The 23,872-nt window shown below is 44.0% G+C and overlaps 1 protein-coding gene across 3 annotated transcripts in view; it reads left to right on the forward strand.

The window, feature by feature from the left end:
• The first annotated feature begins 5,201 nt into the window (after positions 1 to 5,201).
• The window catches only part of OGDHL (oxoglutarate dehydrogenase L), a 63,301-nt gene continuing 44,630 nt past the window's right edge, over positions 5,202 to 23,872 (forward strand). The window contains exons 1-2 of one of the 3 annotated variants that reach the window (XM_069067224.1): positions 5,202 to 5,306; positions 13,032 to 13,164. In XM_069067224.1, the coding sequence (XP_068923325.1) occupies positions 13,163 to 13,164 (2 nt within the window). In that variant the 5' untranslated portion in view covers positions 5,202 to 5,306; positions 13,032 to 13,162. Of the gene's footprint in view, positions 5,307 to 13,031; positions 13,165 to 17,396; positions 17,527 to 23,872 lie in introns of those variants that run through there. The other 2 variants (XM_069067226.1, XM_069067225.1) reach the window with 2 other exon arrangements.

Raw genomic sequence — 23,872 nt, forward strand, 5'->3', positions numbered from 1 at the left:
ATTGTCCACCCCCCCTACTCCCACATACACACTCTTCTTGAACTGATAAGGTTGATTTTGGAGCCCAAGTGTGGGGACCTTATGTTTATCTCTATGAAATTTTATCCTACTAGATTCATCTCATTATTCTATCATATCCAAAATCTTTTGGGTTCTGACTTTTTCATCTAATGTTTTAACCTCTCCCTCCCATAGGAAAACTTGGTAAGTATGCCACCTTCTTTGCCTTCATTCGAGCCATTGATAGGAATTATTTTCATAGCATCTTCATATTGGAAAGGATGTCAGAGGTGATCTGATTTCTAGACTCAAAGCACAAACCCTGTCTACAACATTCCCCAAAAGTGAGCTTTTATTCAGCTTCTGCTTAAATACATCTAGTTAGAGAGGATTTACCACCTAACAAGGTAGCCTTTTATGCTTTTGGATAGCTCCGATTAGGAAATTTCCTTACATTAAGTCAAAAATCGTTCTCTCAGGAAATTCCAGTAATCTGTCCTGTGTCTCCTCTCTCAGACTAATCAGAATATGTGCAATTTCCCTTCTATGTAACAAGTCTTTGAATATTTGAAAACAGATGTCACACCTCCCACAAAGAAGGAAACAAACATGCATTTATTGTATTATGTACCAGGTACTACGCTGAGCACTTCATAATATTATCTGAATTGAAGCTCACAACAACCCTGGGATATAGGTGGTATTATTTTTTTCCACCTTAAAATTGAGGAAACTGAAGAAGAGATAGGTTAATGACTTGGCCAGGGTCACACAATAAGTTTCTAAGGTTGAATTCCAGACTCCAGATCCAGTGCCCTATCTACTGCACCACCTAGCTACCTCCAGTCTTCTCTCCTCCAGGAGATGGCTCAAATATTATTATGCCTATTTTATGAATGAGAAAACCAAGACCCTACAAGGGTCAAGTGATATGTCCAAACTGATGCCGTGGCTCCAAGTGAAGCTTTCTGGTTTCAAGACCAGGGCTCTTCCCACCATACTACACTTTAACTGTTGGCTAAAGGCTATGATGACATTTGTATGTGAGAGAAATGAAGTAATCTAAACTTTTAATTGTTCCAAAATGTTCCATTTTAATCAGCAAAATTAACCTGATGCATCAATTAAATTTAGAAAGCACCATCTCATTCCCTGCAGGAGCCAACAGCAGTTGATCCATTTATTCCATTTCCTGGGCTTTTCTCTCGCTCTTCTCCATTATTAAGAACATTTGCGGGAAAATGGAATCTTTTTTTTTTAACCATTGAAACCTAGCCAGGCAGTTTCCTAGAGAATTTCTGGCCTATTTATATGAGAATCTTGATTTTTATTAAATTTTCTAAATCATATGGTCCAAATGATGACTGCTGCCCTTCTTGTCCTCTCTAGCCTTCTCATTACTACCAGGACAAAGAGATAGTAAATAGTCCAGTGTTGGGATAACAGTATCAGATTTCTTCAGGTCTTTATTTGCACTTAGAGCCCTGAGCTAGTTAAACACCTGAATTTAGGTCCTGTAAGCTTCTAGGGCTAAGCACTGTGGTTTCTACATGTTGAAGGACAAGTGGTATCATCCCTTCTAAATGCCCTGGGGACGAAGCTCTGGTCACCATTTCCTAGTTATGGCTTTGCCTGAAAGAATGGAGCTGGGTCTAAATGAAATTAGGTTTTAGTTAGTTTAGGCTTTAACAAGCTTTAACTTAAAAAATTTGAACCTGTGATTTTTATCTGCATAGGAAACTCTCATTGTCCAAACTCTCTCTGCTGATGGACATAGCAATTCAATAAAAACTTATAGTCTTAAAGAGTTTTCTGGGGCACTGAGAGGTTAAGTGACTTGTCCAGAGTCTCACAGCTAGAAGTAACTGAATTATAAAGGGAGGACTTGAACCAAGACTTCTATTCTTTCAAGGTTGACCCTGTATTCACAAGGTTAGGTTTCCTTCCTTTGTTAAACAATTGTTGAAAAATCTGAACTGTATCTCTACTACTTTACAGGACTGACACTTGAGGCCATCTTTGCTTTAACACCATCAAATTTGGAAATGAGAGTGTGGTATAGTGGATAGACTCAGCAGTCAGGAAGACCTGAATTCAAATCCTGACACTGACAGGTGTGTGAACATGGGCAAGTCATGATATCTGAGTGCCCCAAGTAATTTTCTAAGTGTGTATGTTACAAATGAATCACTGATCTGTCTCTGTGGAGAGCTTCCATACCAAGAGTTCCCTATAATGATGATCTTGACCAAATGTGAAAAGGACCAGAGCTAGAGGAATTTTGGTTTGTTTGATACTTCTGGGAATCTGTCTTTTAAATCTTCCACTTTATTCAGTAATTTCCCCAAACTCCTTGACAGGAACCATTCTTAAAAATGTTTCTAGTTGTTACTGATTCATTCTTGCTTGATCATCTATTATGAGTCATCTAAATGATTCTACACTCCTGAGGGGGACAGCTTTGATGATAAATCCCTTTAAGACCCATCTGCTTACTGCAGCCTGCAGGCTGAGAGAGGGCAATCTTATCTCTCAGCACTGGAATTTACCAGTGTCTGATTCCAGTTGCTTACACTCATAAATAACATGGGAATCAAGTTCCCAATGTGTAATGAACAATCCTAATGTTCAGGTTTTTTTGGATGAAAAGAATGGATAACAACTTATATTTAAATCACTTTCCTGTCTGATAGGTAGAGTATACACGAATACTCCCCATTCCATAGATGAGGGAGTCATAAGAAAAGCAATGTGGCATAATGAATGCAGCACTGACCTAAGAGTTAGTTACATCTTCTTGAGGTAAATCTCACCTGTGAGACATACTGGCTGTGTATCCCACGACTCTCTAGGATAAACTGCAGAAAAGGTACTTACTTTTACTGGCGGAGGATTCCCCATCCAGGAGTTCCCTAGATCAGTGAAATTACAAGTCCAAGCCTTTTCCATTTAGAGGAGAGGAAACAGACTCCAATAGGTTAAGTGATTTGCCCTGGGGTCACACAGCCAAGAAGTGTCCTACCTGAGATTCAAAGCTCTTTAGGGGCATTAGAGACCACCAGGAATGGCAATGAGGTTGTAAACTCAAGGCTTTTGGGAAAGAATAAAATGCATAATACATTCCTGACGTAGGTTTATCTTTCCCAGCACCCAATAAAGAAGCATAAAGAAGGTCAGAAATAAGCTTTATTGTTCACTTGCCCCGTTTCCTATTCTTCCAAATGTCTGGAGAATCCCTGTGCTGTTCTCTGAGTGGGTGCTGCAATGTGATTTCTGAAAATAAAAGTGAATCAGAGCAAACCGATTCTGAAACAAGCATACGAAGAAAAGAATAAGAGTCGATGGCCAATTTGTGAATGAATTTCATTTGCCACTAGCAACTATAACAAAGTGTTCTTCTCCATCTCATAGAATAAGTCAAATCATTCTTCTCCATCTCATAGAATAAGTCAAATCATTGACATCACCTTTCTTTCATCTCCCTCCAACCCCCACCATTTAACACCTTCATCTGAATAGAACCAGTCTCTCTCCATTTCCCATGTCTTTCATCCATGTCTTGTCTGAAGTTCTCATCTCAAAATTTTAAACCTGGGTTGACTTTTTAATGCTGTCCAGCCTGTTCCTGGGCAGCTGGGTGGTATAGTGGCTAGAGGGCTGGGTCCAGAGTCAGGAAGATTCATCTTCCTGAGTACAAATCTGGCCTCAGACACTTACCAGCTGTATGACCCTGAGCAAGTCACTTATCCCTGTTTGCCTCAGTTACCTCATCTGTAAAATGAGCTGGAGAAGGAAATAGCAAAACACTCCAGTATCTTTGCCAAGAAAGCTCCAAATGGGGTCACAAAGATCCAGATGTGACTGAAACACAACTGAACAATAATAAAGTTTGTTTCTGACCTGCTTTAGGCCTCCTTATTGGGTACTGGGAAAATAAACCTAATAAAGGAGATAGGCTTAAAAAAAAAGAACCTTTTTCTGTATACATCTATGTCAAGAATGTATTATGCATTTCTTTCTTTCCTGAAAGCCTTGAGTTTACAACCTAATAGGCTGATGGTCTAATATTCTATTTATTGATTGATCGATTGATCTATCCACCTAGGCTTTTTGCTATTGTTAGTCATTCATTCATGCCCAGCCTTTAGGGATCCCTGGCCCACAGCATGCCAGGCCCTTCTATTCTCCACTCTCTCTCCAAGTCTGACAGTTCATGCTCATTGTTTCCATGACACTGTCTATCCATCTCATCCTCTGCTGTCCCCTTCTCCTTTTGCCCTCGTTCTTTCCCAACATCCCAGGGTCTTTTCCTTCAAGTCCTGTCTTCTCATTATGTGGCCAAAGTATTTATGCTTTAGTTTCAGTATTTGTCCTTCTAGCAAACAGTCAGAACTAATTTCTGGGAGAGCAAGAGTGTGCCTGCTCCAGTCTGTGTGTGCATTTTGACTTTAAGGATCAATGGATTAGAGTTAGGATGGAAAAGGTTCTCCTCCCTCCATTTTTCTGATGAGGAAAGGAGGCTCCATGATTTCACCCCTCCCCCTTCTACTTTGAAAGCAATAGATTATGTCATTTGAGGACTATGGTAGAAAACTCATTAGCACAAATTTGATCACCTGGTAATGATTTTTTTTTTCCCTTTTTGACCTTAAAAATCCTTTGAAGCCAAGACACAGAGGGGATGCAATTAGCACTTTCCTTAGGCTGGTCCTCTGAACACATAGTCGGATACTGGGCCCACCCTCAAAGTTTCCCATCTATGTAGGATCTTCCAGTGCCTGAGAGTGACCAACGTGGCCTCGTAAAGACAGCCTGGGGCGCTTCTAGAGTCACCTGGCAGCCTCAGTGGGGCATCATGGAACAGGGTGCCCTCAAGCACACATCCGACAGTAGGGCCAGGCGACAACGGGTCAGGCCTCCAAGGTGGTAGGGGGATAATCTTGCTAGGTCCTAGGGAGGAGGCGAAAAGGGATCTGGACGTAGTGGAACCAAGCCACCTGCCCCTTCTAAGACCGGCTGGGAGGTGAGACCCGCACGGCTCGCAGGGATGCCGAGGCTGTGGCGAGCCTTGGCTCGCCGGTCACACCTGGGCCCCGATGCCCTTCCCTGCTACTAAAAGCCCTTGTCCATCCTGCCCTGGAGATCGTCCCCTTCCCGCCCAGGTCTTAAAGGAACGGGAGGAGGGGCGGGCCCTCCGACGCGGCCCATTGTGACGCCACGACGCCGAGAGAACCCAGGGAAGCGAGCTCTGCTGGGACCGCAGCTGCCAAGCGCTGCAAGAGATTGTCAATGGCCACGTGACCCAGGTAAATTTCACTCTCCCGGACTACGCCCCCCCCACCTTCGTAGGCCCCCGTCTCCCCGCCTGCCCAGCCCCCAGCTCCGGCAGCCTCGGGAGCCGGGCTCAGGTCTGTTCCTGCCGTCACCCCGAGGTGGGGGGTGAGCCCCAAAGTGCGCGGTCCCCGCTGCCGCTGCGCACTAGCCGGCCTGGTGGCGCGGCTCTTCTCCCGGCTCTGGGTGAGAGCCCCCGTGGCCCGGCTCCTCCTCTGGCTGCCCAAGCGTGGGGGGCCCGAGGCGGGAGAAGGAGGGCAGGGACAAAGCTTGGAGGTCCGGCGGCCGGAGAGCGGATCGGCCAGGCGACCCCCGAGCCCCGGCGCCTGCAAGTCAGGACCCCCCCCCGCTCCCCCTCCGCCCATCCTCTATCTCCACCCCCCATCCCAGTGGACACAGCTTCCTTCTCAGGTGGCTTTGGAAAGGTCACTTTATTTTTTTTCCTCCCAAATGCGAAGGGTGGCTGGGCAGCAGACGTCTCTGCGCGTCCAGGGTTGGGGATGGGAATGGGGATGCCTCTACCCCTAGAAGGCTGCCGCAGGTGGACGGGGCAGGTTACTCTTCCACGGGCTCCTTGGCTTGGGTAGGCTAAGGGCCAGGCCCGCCAGCCTCGAGGGGCCATCAAGTGAGAGCATTGCCTTGGTGGGGAGCACGACTTTGTGCATTGCCCTTCAGGAAGGGGCGAGAGGAGGCCTGAAGGAGGGAGCCCATCGCATCCCTGCTGGGGGTGGGGGAGACTTCTGACCCTTTCCCACCCTCCAACTATATCTACGAAAAGTTTTCGTTTGGGGTGTACCCTTTTCCCTGCGGACCGGAGGAGAAGTTAGCTTAGGCTCTAGGTCAGGCTCTGACCACAGGATCCCGAGAATTTATCGAGGTCAGACCTGGAGGGCAAGGAAAGGCGGAGTCATCCCCTAAAACCGAGGGAGGGATTGGCCGGGGCGTTTGGAAGCTGCTATGTCTAGATGGGGGAATTCAGGCTAGCACTAAGCTGGGAAGACCTGTGTTAACCCAAAAAGATCGAACTCTAACGTGGAATTTCAGGCATCATTGGATCCCTCTCATATCAAATCCTCAGACAGTTACTTTGCACAAACACCCAGCCAGCCAGTCACTCATCCAAGGCTAATCTCGAGCTCTGCCGTGTCCCATTCTTTCCACACAGTAATACCTTATGTCTGGTGGAGCACAACATACTTATTCTTGGGCTGATCAGGGAAGTCCTCTTGTTCTGAATGGGAGATGCCAGGCCTCTGCTTGTTTCTGGATTAAAAAAAAAATCACTCGTTTAACAAAATCAGTTAAGCACTTATAGGAAGACAATGTCCTTGTTCTCTAAGATCTTACTGTTTAATTGAGGAGGTCATAGGATCATAGATTTGGGGCATAGATTTGAGGCTGTGGTTTGCCTTAGGTCACACAGATATTAAGTGTCAAAAATGGGATTTGAACCCAGGTTTTCTGACTCCAATGTGAGCGTACTTTCTACTGTAGCAACCTTCTTCCCTGAAACAACACTATTGACCTTCCTGAAGCTCAAGTCTGACCAAGTTTCCTGAGCCCTTCCTCTCTCCCTTCTTCCCACCTTTCTTCCCTCCCTCCCAAACTTCAGTGACTCACCTTACCTCCCAAATCAAGTATAACATCGTCTGGCTTTTAAAACCTTTAATAACTTGGTGCCTTCCTACCAGTCTTTCCAGTCTTCTTACACACCTTCATGCTATTTTTTGTTTTGGTACTTTTGGCCTCCTGGCTATTCCTTCTGTAAGACATTCCATCCCCATAGTTGTGGCATTGCTACTGGCTGGCCCTCATGCTGAAAATTCTCTCCCTTTCTATCTTTTTCCTGACTTCTTGACCTTCTTCAAGCCTCACTTAAAAATCTGACCTTTTGCAAGAAGTCTTTCCAGATTCACTTTAATGCCAGTGTCTTCCTTCTTGGACTCTCCCCAGTTTATCTTGTCTGTCTCTTGTTTGTTCATGGTTGTTTGCATGTTGTCTTCTGCATTAGAATGTGAGCTTCTTGAGGGCAGGACCTTTGTATCCTCCCCTCTCCCACTTGGCACTCTCTGGGGCATGGTAGGTGCTTAATAAATACCTGTTGATTTGATTGGGCCAATATTGACACAGTTGTTTTACCTTGTATGATATTCCCATTCTCCTTGTTCACAAATCCTAGCTGACAAAAAATTTTATTTTTAAGCAAGCAATGAATGATTTGTTGTTTTTCTTTGGGGGGGGGGAGGGCAGGCAGGGCAATTGGGGTTAAGTGATTTGCCCAAAGTCAAACGGCCAGTAAGTGTTAAGTGTCTGAGGTAGGATTTGAACTCAGGTTCTCCTGAGTCCAGGGCCAGTGCTCTATTCACTGCACCACCTAGCCACCCTGCAATTAATGTTTTTTAATGTTCTTTAAGACTCTTTACTATCATCACCCCAATACATACTTCCTAAACCTTGTTATACAAACATACTTCCAGCCACCTGCCTACTGCCCCAGCATAAGCCTTCCACATTCCTGCATTGTTAAGTTGCTCTTACCTCCCCTATTCTGGAAGCTCCTTCTCTCTTTTAGCCAAATCTACCTTTTCTTTCTTTGTCCATAGACTAGTCTCCTCTTTTTCCTCCTGTCCCTTTTCTTAGAGCCTTCCCAGGCCACTCAGATTCACATGGAATCCTTTCTCTGAACTCACAGTTTATTCATGAGAGAAAAGAGTAAATATAGTAGTATCCACAGTGTTAAAAAGTCATCAAAAGTACACATAAAAGTCTAGCCAGTGTATTTTGGATGGTTAGATCACTTACTAAATTATCCTCATTTAACTGTATACTGAGCCAAATTCTCAGTCTCTGCATGTCTCTAGGCTCTAGAGATATATCCTTGAGACCAGCTCCCTTCCAGACCAAACTTAGACATTCTTCTATGACCTTGGGCTAAATTGGTCTCTATATAGCCTCATTTTATTTTTAATTTTGTGGGTTTTTTTTTAATTCGAAGATTCACTGATATTTGTTTTTCTTTACAGTCATTTCCTATTAGATATTCCACACATTTCCCCTGCCTTTGGCATACGTGTCCTTGTAACAAAGAAAAACAAATTAACCATGGCAACAATTAATATTCATTGTTTTCCATCCTCCACTCCAGCAAATGAGTAGGGAAAAACATGTTTTATCATTTGTCTTCCAGAACTAATATTTTTGTCATTTCAGTTATGTCCTATTCTTCATGACCCCATTTCAGGTTTTCTTGCCTGAGATACTGAAGTGGTTTGCCATTTCCTTCTCTAGCTCATTTTACAGATGAGGAGACTGAGGCAAGCAGGGTTAAATGACTTGTCCAAGATCACATAACTAGGAAGTGTCTGAGGCTGGATTTGAACTCAGGAATGTGAGTGTTCCTGACTCCAGGCCTGGCGCTCTAATCCACTGTGCCCCGTTGGCTGCCCCTAGAACTAATATTGGCCAGTGCATTTAATTCGGGTTCAGCTTGCCTTGTAGCATGGTTTTCATCTGCGATATTATAGTCATTGTGTGTATTGTCTGTCCTTTTGGTTCTGCTTTCTTTGCTTGGTATCAGTTCATACAGTACCTCCAGTATTTCACGGAATTCCCCATATTCTTTGTTTCTGATAGCACAATAACATTTCATTATACTTGGATATCATAATCTGTTCAGCTTCCCTACTCTTCTCACTTTAAATATTCCATTCCTAAAGTTACTTCCTCTCTGGCCCTCCACCTTTATATGCCTCTAATTGTTTGAGAATCATAGTCTCTTAATATTCTTGGCTTGGGTCTTGAAAGCTAATCTGCTACCAAAGTGTGTGGGATACCCTGGAATCCCAAGGATTCTTTGGGTTTGGCCAGTATACTGAGGAATAAGCTTAGTCTCAGTCTAACTCAGTCAGGGCAGCTAGGTGGCTCAGTGGATAGAGTGCCAAGCTTGGAGTCAGGAAGACCTGAGTTCAAATCTGGAATCAGACACTTGTGTGACCCTGGGCAAGTCACTTAACCCTGTTTACCTCAGTTTCCTCATCTGTAAAATGAGCTGGAGAGGCAAACACTCCAGTATCTGTCAAGAAAACCCCAAATAGGGTCACAAAGAACTGTATACAACTGCAAACAACAACAAATCTTTGAATATCTCCTAGTGCCTAGCACAACGCTGAACACACAGTAGGCTCTTCATAAATATTTATTGAATTGAAAACCAGCCAATCAGTACAATTTATTAAGTGCCTACTTTGTTCCAGGCATTGTACAAAGGACTGGGGATACACAGAGAGGTGAAAGAAAGTCTCTGTCCTCAAGAAGCTTACAATCTAATTGAGATGAGAAAGGGGGAAAAAAGGAATCTTTCATGAATTTATATGTCATTGTTGGGATCCACTTCCATATCTAGGTCTCTGTCTTGGCTCAGAAAAATTCATATGGTAGATTCCATGTTGATGCTGCCCTTCTTTTCCATTTATTCAGGCCCTGTTTCCTAAAGCAGTGGCTTCTAACTTGCATCCACCATTTTCTTTCTTTAGGCCAACAGTCAGGTCAATAAGGATGTTCTTTGGGATAGTACAGTGAATCGTTTCCAGGAATTCCCTGCTTCTAGTTACCTTGGGAAAGTCACTTACTTTCTCCGTAAAATGAGGGGTGCGAATAGATGACTTCTAAGGCCCCTAATAGTTCTAGGTCCATGATCCCATGATCCCATGATCCTTGGTACCATCCTAGCTGTGGAGATGGGCCATTTAGACAAACATTTTCCTAATCAGACAAGGCTTTGATAAGTGCCAAATGAGTGGTCCAGAGGGCAAATACTGTGGAAGTTCTGAGGAGGGAGCGGTCACTGTGAATGTAATGGCAGCATTTTAAGTCCTGTAAATATCACTGGGTTCAAATTCTGTCTTTGCCATGTAGGGAGAGGCACAGGGGACAGAGACCAGACCTAGGGTTTCAAAGGCATCAATGCAAGCCAGGTCTGCACCTTCTCTACCACCTGGAGTTTCAGAGACTGCCTAGAGCCCTGGAAGCTGACACATATTGTTTACATGGTTGAGCTGGGCTATGTTAGAGTTGGGGCTTGAACCTAGGGAAGACCCAGGTCTTCCTAGTTTCAGGGTTGGGTTTTTGTACCACTAGTGTCAAACTCAAAATAGAAGGATCCCTGCAGCTCTGTATCGACTTAGAAAACCACAACCAGTATCTATGTTGCATTGTATTTTTATTTATTTTCAATGTTTTCCAATTACATTTGGCTATGATTTTGACACCTCTGCTCCAACACTAGTTATTCAGTGATTTGGCCATGGTGACTGAACCTCAGTTTTCTCATCTGTAAAGTGGGAATGATACTGCCTGTAATGATTAGTGAGATCTCGTAAGTAAAGAGCTTTGCAAACCTTAAAATGCTAAGGAAATATCACTCGATATTGTTATTAACCTTGGGAATGTAGGAGGGAGAGAATTCAGAACTGAAAATAAAATAAAATTGAATTTTTTTCCCAAAAAAAGTAAAGTAGGGGGGCAGCTAGGTGGCTAACTAAGGAGTACCTGAGTTCAAATCTGGCCTCAGACACTTAACACAAAAACTAGCCATGTGACCTTGGGCAAGTCACTTAACCCCAACTGCCCTCCAAAAAGCAAAAAAAAAAAAGTAAAGTAGGTGCTATCACCACCCCCATTTTACAGACGAGGAAACTGATGTCCATTTATTTGTTCAGGGTCACAGAGCTAGTGGGATTTTGAACCCCATCTTCTAACTCTGGGTCCAGCACTCTTTTTTTTTTATACCCAGCTGTCTCTAATTAGCTATATAGCGAACTGGCATTAGAGTCAGGTGTACCTGAGACAGACACTTACTAGCTGTGTGACCCTGGGCAAGTCACTTAACCCTGATTTCCTCAAAAATAAAATTAAATTGTACTCTGGCATGCCCTTCTTGCCCCTATCCCCAGAGACCAATTAAGGCAGGTGGGGGCCTTTGGCTAAGGTTTTATCTGTAGATCACATCTAGAGGAAACTTTGATATCTAACACTTGTTTCTGATATTGTGGGAAAGGAAACTAGGATTGATGGGGTGCTGATTGGGTAGTTTCACCCAATTGTCTATGACGGCAGCAAGGAACAGCAAAGCTGATGATGCCTTTTGAGTTCTTATCTCTATCTTGCTCTGTCTCTCTCTGTTTCTCTTCCTCTCTGTCTTTATCTCTCACTGTCTCTCCCTCTCTCTGTTTCTCTCTCTCTGTCTCTCTCTCCCGGCCCCTTCTTCTCTCCTCTTCTGTCTCTCCCTTTCTCTCTGTCTCTATATCTCTCTGTCTCTGTGTCTCTCTCTGTTTGTCTCTCCTCTGTCTCTGTCTCTCTCTCCTGGCCCCTCCTTCTCTCCTCTTCTGTCTCTCCCCATCTCTTTTTTTTCTCTCTCTCTCATTCTTCTCTTCCTCCCTCTCCCCATCTTCTGAAGCCCTTTTAAAATCACAGCCAGTGCAGAGTCCTGGAGGGGAGCCAGGCCTTGAGAAGGCTGAAGCTTGTGGCTGGGCCCTTGCCGGGTACACGGAGTCTCCTGCTGAGTTCCGTGAAGGTGAATGCCCCAGAATGGTGTGAGTCCTTGGTTAGTTTGCAGGTGCCAGCTGAGGTCACTCCCTGGTTGATGTGTTTTCAAAACAAAATGTTCTCACAGCTGGCATTTATGGGATGGTCCACTCTTTCCTGAGCTCAAAGATCTGTTCTCTGGTGCTCCCAGAGCTTGGGGAGCTGCTTTTGGCTGAACAGGTTGATATTTCAGCTGGATTTTCCTTAGCTGTGGTTGGGCTGCTTGGATCCCAACCCTGGGCCATGATTCTTGTTAAGGGGGAATTCTAGAAGTTCTAGGTGTTACTGCTCTTGTGGCCACAGAGCCAATCCTTTTCTTTAGAATGACGTTACATAGTTTTCAAACTGCTTTTATACCTATGCTCTCTTCATAGCTGCCATGGCGGTGAGGTAGGTATCATAATCCCCATTTTCCAGATGAGGAAACAGAGGCCTATAGAAATCCAGAAATTTTTTTTTTGAGAGTTTGAGTATTAGTTGTACTAGAAGACCTCTGGGGTCCCTTCTGATTCTGGGACAATTGGTGACAGAGTCAGATCTAGAACCGCGGTCCTCTGACTTAAACATTCTTTGCTCTTTCTCTATTTGTGGCACCTTTTGGGCAGCCAACCCCTTACAGCTTTTTGGCATCTCTTCTCTCAGTTGCCTTTTTATTTACACATTCCCTGCCCAACTGTATTACAAGTTCTGTGAAGGTAGGGTTTGTGTCTTACACTCTCTGTCTCCCATAATGCTAGGCATGTACATGGCAAGTATGCAATGAATGAATGGGTGAGTCCATCATTGAGCTGGTACAGGCAGAGATATGCCACACTGATGTGTGTGTGTGTGTGTGTGTGTGTGTGTGTGTGTACACATATTGGGGGGGGATGCATTAGAGTAATGAAGCCTGAGCTGAAGAACTGCTTGTGTTAAGGGAAGTGTGTGTGTGTGTGTGTGTGTGTGTGTGTATATGTGTGCGCACGCACGCGCACTTAGACGCCATCAAAGAGAGGACTTGGCACCAAGAGGACTGAATGGCCTCCTTCCCGGAGTGTGCCCTGGCTCCTGGCCCAGTGACTCAGTCTCTTTCATCTCGGGCTCTGATTTACTCTGGCCTTTCCTTCCCTTTTGTCCAGACGGGCCGTCCATCGCTATTCAGATCTCGTCCTCCCCTGCATGAGAAGACATTCCTGTCAGTTCCCAGGGGATCCAGGACCCTGGACGTTGGCCCTGCTGACCCCTGAGCTTTTGACCACTGCTCAGCCTCATGTAAGTAGGGAGGACACAAAGGACCCTTGCCTGTCCTCCACCATCCCCTTCCAGGCCCCATCCTTCCCAGAATCTGTCTTTGTGAGGACACTCAACCTTTTGTTCTGTTGATCAGCCCTTTTCCTACATGCCTGGTTTGGGCAGGAACTAGGTGCATACAGCTCAGCCAGAGTCCACAGGAAAAGCAAGATCCCAATGAAGCAATGAACAATGCAGCGGCTGAGTCAAAGGATAAACAGGGAACACCCCCAGAGACACATGGGCATGGAAACCCTCGTCTAGGGGAAGCAGAGCCAGCAGAGATGGTACCTAAGGGAGAAGAAAGAAGCAGGACCCAGCATGGGAGGCCCTGGGTCTTAGGAACATGGGACTTGAGAGGTAGAAGGACCTTTAGATGTATTGTAGTCTGACCCTCTCATTTTACAGATGAGGAAACTGAGGCACTAATAGGTTAAGTAATTTGCCCAGAGTAGCAGAGCTGATTTTTTAACCCAATCAATCATGCATTCATTCATTCAAACATTCATTAAACGTCTGTCATGTACCAGGTCCTGGGGCATTGGGTCAGGCTTCTGACTCCTAATCCAGTGGTCTTTCCACTGGACCACATTACTTCTTATGCAATTCCTACTCTGTGCAGTCTTATATCGGGCCATAGAGACATACAAAGATAAAGACAAGATTCCTGTTCCTCAAAACTCACAGTCTAGCTTGTTCAGGAAGGAGACAGGCTAGAGCAAAACAGGGAAGGAATAGAGATAAAGGAATAAAAGAAATCCTCAGCTATGGAAGCAGTGACTGCCAAAGAGCTTGTTATTAGAATAGAAGCTCCTTGAGGTCAGGGGATGGTTCGCTTTTGTTGTGTATTCTCAGCACATAGTGTTATGCCTGGTATATAGCAGGCGCCTAATAAATGCATGTGAAGGGGCAGCTAGGTGGCTCAGTGAATAGAGCAATAGCCCTGGAGTCAGGAGGACCTGAGTTCAGATCCGGCCTCAGACACTTGACACTAGCTATACCTTGGGCAAGTCACTTAACCCCAATTGTCTTATCTTCCCCCCTCCATGAATGAATGTGAAGTTGAATTGGTGCTTTTCTCCCAAAGCTGTCCATCATGCTGGGAGAGTACAAGGAAGAGAGCTAGGACCTTTCCAGTTCCTCCATTCTCTGGGTTCATAGTATGTCCCCTCTGGAGGTATTGTTGAAGGAATCCAAAGATCACATAGCACATTGCTCAGTGGTTGGAATCCCAGCAACTGTTACAGAATAAACTGTATTTCAGGACACAAGGACATCAGCTTTTCCTAAGGGTGATATCCTCGTCCTCTAACTGAAAGCATTATTAATTTCCCATGTTGTGGATCTCTATCTGGGAAGGACCTGTTTGTAGAGAATTTATGCAGTAGACATATAGCACAAATACTGACTGCACTTGTATGTTTTAGGGCAGGGGGCGCCATAGTGCACAGAACTCTGGGTCTAGAGTCAGAAAGACTTCCTGAGTACAAATTTGGCCTCAGACACTTACTAGCTGTATGACCCTGGGCAAGTCACTTAACCCTATTTGCCTCAGTTTCCTCATGTGTCAGATGAGCTGGAGAAGGAAATGGCAGACTACTCCAGTATCTCTGCCAAGAAAATCCCAAATGGGGTCACAAAGAGTCAGACGTAACTGAAAACAGCTCAACAACAAATGTGTGTTATTTAGCTTTTCAAAGAAAATGCAGTTAAAGGGTTGAAACTGAGCTTGTAGGAGTAGGCAAGATGGGCAGCCACATCATAGCACAATAATCGGGAAGGCAACAGGGAATATTTTTTTAAAATGTTACTTTGTTTCTTAAAAAATACACACACATATCTTTTAAAGATTAAACATCCCACTCTCCATGGCCTGCAGGAATTTATTCTGTGATCAAATCACAAGGGTCTTGAAAATTTCAAACCTTGTCTTGACTGTAAGAAAAGAACAAAGGATGGGTCAACTCTGTGACTACAGCACCTTTCAGACAGTGGAGGCTCAGGACATAACTGTCTTAGGTAATATTGGACAATAATTAGTCTTTAGAACTTCATCGACAATATTTGGTTCTCTTGTGAATAGAACCCCTGAGGGCATTTATCTCTAGAAAAGAGAAAACACCAACTCCTATTATTCAGTATAATTCAGTGAACACTTATTAAGCACCTCCTGTATATTGATCTCTATCTGAGTGGCCCTCAGTGGACTGGCATCGTACTGTACTGGGAAAGTACTTTCTCCATCCCCCTTTTCTTCTTCAGACTCATCTATACCTAATTTCATGAATACCGGTAGTTAATGGTGAAATGGTTTTAGTGTTAGACCTGGAATCAGGAGGGCCTGGGTTTAAGTCCTCGATTCAGATTTGTGTGACTCTGGACAAGTCGGTTCTAGGTTTTGTGATCTTGGGAAAGGGAAGGGGAGGACAGCATGAGCAGAGACTTGGAGGTGAGAATGAGGATGACGAGGAGAAAGCTCGGGCTGGAGCAGAGGTTATGTGGAGGAGAGAAGAGAGGTGGGTTCGAGCAGCTCAGTGTTCCATTTTCTAGATTCGTACATTTTGGCATTTCTGTGTAGAGCCAATATCTCTTGTCCTTTGATGTAGGACTGAAACCATTATATTGCTTGGAAGCCCCTGTGCCTTAGCTGTAGTTCGTACCCTCTCCCCCAACCCATTTCTTTGAATTTATGTGTGCCTCAGAAATAATCATGGGGCTCCCTCCACTAACTTAAGGTTTTCTGCTATAGTCTAGCTTTAACGTCTCCTGAGATGTTCCCCAATTATGGAATCTCTATCCCTCCCCAGCCCTGGACATTTTTCTTAGGTTACACCCCAGTTGTTACCACCTATATCATAAACTTTCCTCTTTGTTTCCTTTTCCCTGGGGGTGGGGTTGGGAGTGGTAGGTCACTTGTCTCTAGATCTCTCAGGCCACAGGATAGGGAAATGTAGAGTCCCCTGAGTTCAGCTGTCCAGAATGGGGGGGGATTTGTTTTCTCATCTAAATAGATGGGATTGTGCCAGTAAAGTGCCCCGCCTTACAGTGGCAGGGTCCTCTCTCAAACCTTAGAATCAGAAACTGCCCAGTCAGCTCTCTAATTATTAACCCTGTTGGATTTGCAAAGTCCAGGGAGGGCCTGAGCCTGGAGCTGGGCAGAGCTGCTAATCATAAATGGACATTCATCCCAAACCCACCCCTGGGGTTTCCTTGGTAACCATTTGTAAAGCTGGGCTGAAGGAATCTTGCCTAGGAGGTCTGTTGTGGGTAGGGTCCCAAAGGTGTCATTGTACTTCTTTGTTTAAAGCACCAAGCCCATGAGCTTCAGGGAAGATTCTTGGGCAGTATGTGACAGGGTTGTCTATAGAGATGCACACAATGTCTGGAGTTAACCCTATGTGCAAGTAGAACAATGGTGTGTGTATGTGTGTGTGTATGTTTATTCCCAGGTAGAGTATAGTGTTGTCTCCCCAAGTAGAATATAAGCTTCTTAAAGGTCTAGGATCCTTTTTTTTTTGTCTTTACATCTCTAAACCTAGCTTTTGTAGACACTTAATATATGCTTATTGATTAATTGACTTGAAAATTAATGATGAGCCCCTTGAGGATCAGAATTCTACATTACAACCTGATTAGGGAGATGGGACACATGTCCGACTCCTTACCCCCTTTTTTAAGCAAGAATGGCCAGATAATGGATAAAGGCCCCAAATTCAGTAGAAGTTCCTGCCATCTGATCCACTGACCCACTTTCTATCCTTATCCCTGCAATCTACCAACCTGAGTCCTGTGTTATTAGGGTTTTTTAAAAAGTCACCTGGCTGGAGAAAATCAGCCAGCTGGATCTACCACAAATTTCCATTTTATAGCCTTAACTATCTTGTGATTGCACAGGAATCCTTCTGTTTATCTCTTATTGACCCCTCCCTCTCATGTTACCCAGGCAGACTATTCCAAACCTTGTCCTCACCCCTCCAGTTGGGCTTCTATCCCCAGCAGAGGTATTTCCCCTCTGGCTAGGAGGCTGGGGCCATCCATCCTGAGCTGCCTCATTTCCCCTTCTTCAGCTGTCTCTCATCCCCCATTCTGCCCTTTCCTCCTATTTCAAAGAGTGAAGTCTCCACCTTTTTTTCCAAGGCTAGCCCTCCCATTTGCGTGTGTCCTCCAGCTCATTGCTTCTTGTGGGCTCCAGGACTTTGTTCCACAACAAATATTTATAAGGTGCCTACTCTTTGCAAGGCCCTGTGCTAGTTCCTGAGGATGCAGAGATGAAAACACAAGCAGACTCTGTCTGCCCCCCAGGAACATATATTCTACTAGGGGCTGTGACATATAAGCAGATAAGTGAGTATGAGATGATATCAGGTAGGAGAGGGTTCTAATGACTAGAGGAATCATGAAAGACTTCTTGGAGGCCGCGGCACTTGACCTGGGCTTTGAAGGGAGCTGGGGAAGTGGAGGGTCTACAATCCAGATGTGGGGTCATCTTACATGAAAACTTGGAGACGGGAGATGGACATGGAGGAAGATAATTTATCCAAAAGGTAGAATGTAGGATATGTGATGAAATAAGGCTGCATTGCTCAGCTGGAGGCAGTTTGTGAGGATTGTAAGTGCCAGACAGAGGAGTTTGTCTTTTATTCTAGAGGTAATAGGGCCCCTGAAGATTCTTAAGTGACATAGACAGACTGAACTGTGCTTTGGCAGCTCTGAGGAGTATGGATTAGATCAGAAGTGGGTGGTGGTGGTAGGGGGTTGATCCTAACCCCTCTGGGGTTCAAGCTGATAGACCTCTTCTCAGAATGTTTTTAAATTCATAAAATAAAATGTGTAGGATTACAAAGAAAACCAATTATATTGGTTTTATATATATAGTTATCTATTTACATCCATGTATGCCGCGCACGTGTGTGTGTGTGTGTGTGTGTGTGTGTGTGTGTGTGTGTATACACCAAGTTCATAGACCCCAAGTTAAGAACCTCTGGACTAGAGAGGGAGGGAGACCCAGGAGGTGGCTACTGCCATAGTCTCTGAGAAAAGTTAGGGGGGACCTGGACCAGGGTATCCATGGCAGTGGGGAGGAGAGTAGATCCACTGATTATCTTTCATCTTTCTCCTTTATACTGACTTCTCTTCTTCTTTGCCTACAAACACAGTGTGGTGCATAGAATAAGTGCTCAAGAAATTCTTGTTGAATGAAATTGTGAATTTCTCCCCTAAACATGAAAAGTCCCTCGATTTGCCCCAGATTGCTGGACTTCTTGATTCTGTTGTCTTGCTTCTCTCTTCCTCTTCATAGTCAGACCTTTAGAAATAGTGGTCTGTGTTTAATGTATTCATTTCCATAATGCTCAGCAATCTGGCTTCTGTCCTCACCTTCCTATTGCAAACTCTTTGTCAAAGGTCAATTATTCACAAACCCAGTGCCCTTTCACAGGAGGTGGTATGCTCTGCTGGAAAGAGTACTGCTTATGGAGTCAGAGCATCCAGGCTCAAAACCCACCTCTGATGACCTACTATGTGCCCTTGGCCAAGTCACTTACCTTCCCTTGGCCTCATCTGTAACATGGGCAGAGAGCAGGGGGTGGAGTTTGGATCAGATGACCTCTGAGATCCCTTCTGGCTATAGCTATAGAATCCTATGGCCTCAAAGGTCATTTGGTTCAGTCTGTATGGGAATATCATCCCCTCACCTGGCAGGTAGTCATGTAGAATTTACTAGAAGACATCCAGGAATGGGGAATCTACTACTTTCCTTGGGCAACTCATTGCACTCTGGGAGTGCTCCAGTTGTTGGGGAATTCTTCCCATCAAGTTTAAATTTTCCACTTTGTAACTTGCACCCACTGTTCTTATTGGGCAAGTCTATTAGTCTTTCATATGACAGTCTTTCTAATACAGGAAGGCATAGCTATCATATCTACCCTAGGCAAACTTAGAGGTATATTTATCTATCTATCTGCATATGTGTGTGTGTGTGTGTGTACGTGTGTACACACCAAGGAAGTCTAGGCAAACATCTCTACCCGGTTTCCTTTGACCATTCTTTATATGGCATAGTTTCCAGTACCCTCCACATTTTGGTCCTTCCTCTCTGCAAATTATCTCATTCAGCAATGTTTTTCCTAAGAGATGAACACAGTCAAGTGTGGTTTGACTAGGGCATAGTGAAGATGAGTTCTCATTTCCCTTATTCTTTATTCCTCCCAATGGCCAACTTTGCCATAACCTCTTTGGTTACCATGTTACACTGTTAACTCATATCGAGTTGGCTCTATGTTAACCTGTTTCCCTCCCTCCAGTTCTTATTTCTACTGTCTTGTATTTTTAAAGTTTATTTTTTCTTATCCTCCTAAGTGTAGGAACTTATATTTATCTCTATTGAATTTCATCTTAGTAAATTTGGCCCACTGTTCTAGCCTGTCAGGATTTTTTGAATCCTGTCCATGTCAATCACTTTGTTAGTTCCAAACCTGGTGTCGTCTGCAGATTTGATTAGCATGCCATTGTAGGTCTTCATCTGTCACTAATAAAAATGTAGAAATAGCATAGGGCCAAGGACAGATTGCTGAGGTTTTCTCCCACACGCCTTCCTCCAAGTTGACATGGTGGATAGACTTTCAGGAGTCTTCTAGATTTTCTCCCTATGTCCAGGTTCTGCTTTGGCCAGCTCATCCTTTGTATTGCCACCATAGTAATCTTCTTAATGTGTCTCGGGGCTCAGAACACACCCTTGCTCAAAAACCTTCAGAGGCTTCCTACAGGCTTAATAAAAACAAAAAACCAGAAACATCTTTTCGCGGTATTCAAGGCTCCTCATGGTCTGACTCCCTTCCAACCTAATTTGTACTGCTTTCCACACACCCTGATTTCAGTTAATTTATAAAGAGCTTTTACGAGAATGCTTACTGAGAGCAAGAATGGAAATTACAACAATGGGCACACTCTCAGTCCCAACCCAGGGAAAGTAGGCTCAAGTGTAAAGCATCTATTGCTCGGCTCCCTTTTGAACATGGCCTAACCAATGACAGGAGTCGCTCCCTGGTTGGTAGAACTTGGGATCTTGGCTGCAGAGTGAGGCCAGCCCCTTAGCTCTGCTGGCAGACCAGGCTCAGCCAGCGTTAGCTGCTCTTCTGGACTTTCAGAGTTCAAGGCCATGGCCTAGTCCATTCCATCTTTGAAAACCCTTCATCTATAGTAGGAGAAAAAGATGGGGTTACCTCAGGGAAAGAAACACCACCAGGGTCATGTACTCTTTGCTTTTTTGTTAATCTGAGTGGGGAGAGAGACCCCTGGTGCCATGTCTCTAAGCAATGGCAGGGCCAAGTGCTCATGGCTCCACACTAGCTTTGGGAGAGAGAGCAGCCTAAGGTGCACCCTCTCTTGAGGAGTGATGGGGCTTGTCTTCCTTAGTCACCATTAGGGAAGGAGAAAGAGCTGTTTTAATGACATTAAGGTGCTAGCAGTTCCACAATCTCATCCTGTTCCCTTTTATTTCTGTGTATTGTTGCTGTGCAGTGGCTTCAGTCGTGTCCGACTCCTTTGTGGTCTTCTTGGCAAAGATACTGGAGTGGTTTTCCATTTCCTTCCCCGGTTCATTTTACAGATGAGAAAACTGAGGCAAACATGTCCAATTCTTTTTAACCTCATTTGGGGTTTTCTTGGCAAAGATACTGGAATTGTTTGCCATTTACTTCTTCAGCTCATTTTATAGATGCAGAAACTGAGGTAAACAGGGTTGTGACTTGCCCAGGGTCACATGTTAAGTGTCCGAGGCTGGATATTTTTGTGTATAGTGTCCCTCATCTCTGGAATGGAATCCCTTCATATTGGTAGCTATTGCAGTCTTCTTTTCCTATAAGGCAAAGCTTGGGTCTTATCTCATTGACGAAACCTTTCTTCAGCTCTTTAAAGGAGATCAAATATTTCCCTGTTATTATTATTGAGGACTAGCAAGAATATTTCCATGGTGTCTTACAAATCTAATCTAAATGGCTTTAATCTGAAAAGGGGAGAGGAAGGAAGAAAACTGCCTTCATACATCTACTCTATACCAATTAAAATACCCAGAAGTTGACAGGAAACAAAATAGAGGAAAGGGACTAGGAGTAAAACCCTATGGCTTCAGACATCTGCTTAAAGTTGAAGCAATAAGCAAGGGGAGTTGTAGACATTCTGAAGCAAGGAGGCAAATATGACCATCCTCAAAGGTATCACTGAGATTTGATGGGATTCTTCCCATTGCTAGACAGTGACTCTATATGGGGAGACGGTGACTAAATGCAGCCAGATGGTGGGTCTTCATGGCTATAGCCTCATTGAAGAGGTAAGAACAGGGGTGGTCCATCATGGTGGTGGAGAGTATTTATGTAAAGATTGCCAGAAGGAGAAATACAGGGTGTCCCCAAAGTCTTATTGCATATTGAAGCTCGAGTGGCTTGAAGTGGTTTTATCATTAGAGTGTACTATAAACCATAGTCCTGGACAGGAAGAGGAAATGAAGAGTTGGGGAAATAAATCATAAACCCCGCACAATGACATGCTATTGTATTATAGAGGACTTCAGACACCTGCTGAGGTCCTTTTTCTGCCAAAGGCAGGGCAGGCAGTGATTTCTTAACATCCCTTAATGACAATTTTATCCTTCAAAAGGTGAATTAAATGACAAGGGAAAATTCTCTTGTCGATTTGATTTCTTACCAACAAGGAAGAAATGATTCCTATGGTGGAAATGATAGAAACCTGAGGTAATGTGACCGTTTCCTCCTAAAATTGGTGGGAAAATTTCTCCTGCTATTCTTGTGGAGAAGCTGGGGAGGCGTCTATTGTTTTCTTGATTGTGTTTGACTCTTTGTGACCTGGTTTGAGGTTTTCTTGGCAAAGACACTGGAGTGGTTTGCCATTTCCTTCTTTGGTTCATTTTACAGACAGGGGAACTGAGACAAACAGGGTTAAGTGACTTGCCCAGGGTCACATTTGGAAGATGAATCTTCCTCACTCCAGGCATGGCACTCTATCCAGTGAGCCACTAGCCAAAAGGACAGTTGTATGGTTTTAGAACTAGTTGAATTGGTTGGAATCAAAGAAATTCTAGAGATTTGTGCTTATCCATATGCTGCTTGATGTTTTTATTTTATTAGTGACTTGAATAAAGGCAAAGATGGCATCCTTTTGAAATCTGTGAGTGACAGAAAGCTAGGAGGGAGAACCAATGTGCTGAATGGCAGAATCAGAAACCCAAAATATTTTGGCAGGCTAAACATTGAACTAAATCTAATATGTTGAAACATAGTCAAGATCAATGTAAAGACTCAAAACTTGGGTACAAAGAATTGACTTCACAAATATAGGATGAAGGAGGTATACTTAGACAGCAGTTTGTCTATAGAAGATCAGAGGGCTTTAGTGGACCACAAGCTCAATCTGACTTGGTGTGATATGGCAGCTAAAAAAAAAAAAATGAATGTGATCCCAATCTGTTTTAAGAAAGGCATAATTTTCAGGGATAAGCGAGTGACCGTTTTATTCTCTTCTGCCCCAGTCAGACTATGTTTCTGGGCACTACAGTTTCAGAAGGACATAAGCTTCCAACAGAGGGGCAACCAGTATGGTGGAGGGACTCACTGCCGTGTTCTATATGAGGACTTGAACTTGGAATGTTCAACTAAGAGAAGAGAAAACTTGGGAGTATAGAGACACGTGTAAGCACCTGAAAGGCTGTCATGTGTGAAACAGAAATTAGATTTGTTCTACTTGAGGCAGAACTAGGATCCATGGGTGGGAGTTGCAAAGTTTAGGTGTGATATAAGGAAAAGCTTGCTTTAAAATGGTTGTTTTTTCTTTTTTGTTACTCTGCACTCACTTTACAAACACCAGTTATAAGCTCATTGAGGGCAAGGACCATTTTTTGCCTCTTTTTGTATCCTCAGGTTTAGCACAGTGCCTGGAGCATAGTAAGCACTTAATATATGTTGATTGACCAATTAACATGGGGATTTCTACCTACAAAGAATAGAAAAAAAGATTTCATATGAAACTCTGAATCTTGACTATAAACGGCTTACTTTTTGAAAGCATTCAATAAATTCAGCATGCTCATTTTAAAACCATCCTGCTTCTTGGTATTCCCTTCTGAAGCTCCTTTTCTATGTGTTTTTTGGTGCCTCCTCACTTTCAGTGACCTCCCTTCTCCCCAAATCCCTATACCAAATTAAAAAAAAACACCCACAGAATAACAAGAAAAACAAAGCAAAAAAAAACCTCCTCCCCTGGTTAAATAGACCCTATTACAGTAAAGCAAATCCACATACATCAGCCATGTCTGAAAACGACTCTGATTCAGTATTTCACACCCCTCATCTGTCAGCAGCAGGCTTCCTTGTAGGTCCTTGAGAGTCAAGGTTGTCATTGCATCACTCAGAGTTTTCTTTCACCCAGGAAAATCTTGCTAATTACAAGCAGACCAATGCCAAGGTGGGATGGGTTGCCTCAGGAGGTGTAGCAGATTCCCCCTCAATGGAAATATTAAATCAGAGGCAGGAAGACCCACTTGTTGAATGTGTTGTAGGAGTCTTTTTTTAAGTTATTTTTTTTAAAGCAATTGGGGTTAAGCAACTTGCTCAAGGTTACACGGCCAGTTATTTTTTCTGGGTGTGGTGCTGAGTATCTGAGCCCAGATTTGATTCAGGTC

The sequence above is a fragment of the Petaurus breviceps genome, unplaced genomic scaffold, assembly GCF_028583685.1.
Source record: "Petaurus breviceps papuanus isolate PSGF00001 unplaced genomic scaffold, PetGlider_PUasm1.0 90740, whole genome shotgun sequence".
In the NCBI taxonomy this organism is placed as follows: domain Eukaryota; kingdom Metazoa; phylum Chordata; class Mammalia; order Diprotodontia; family Petauridae; genus Petaurus; species Petaurus breviceps.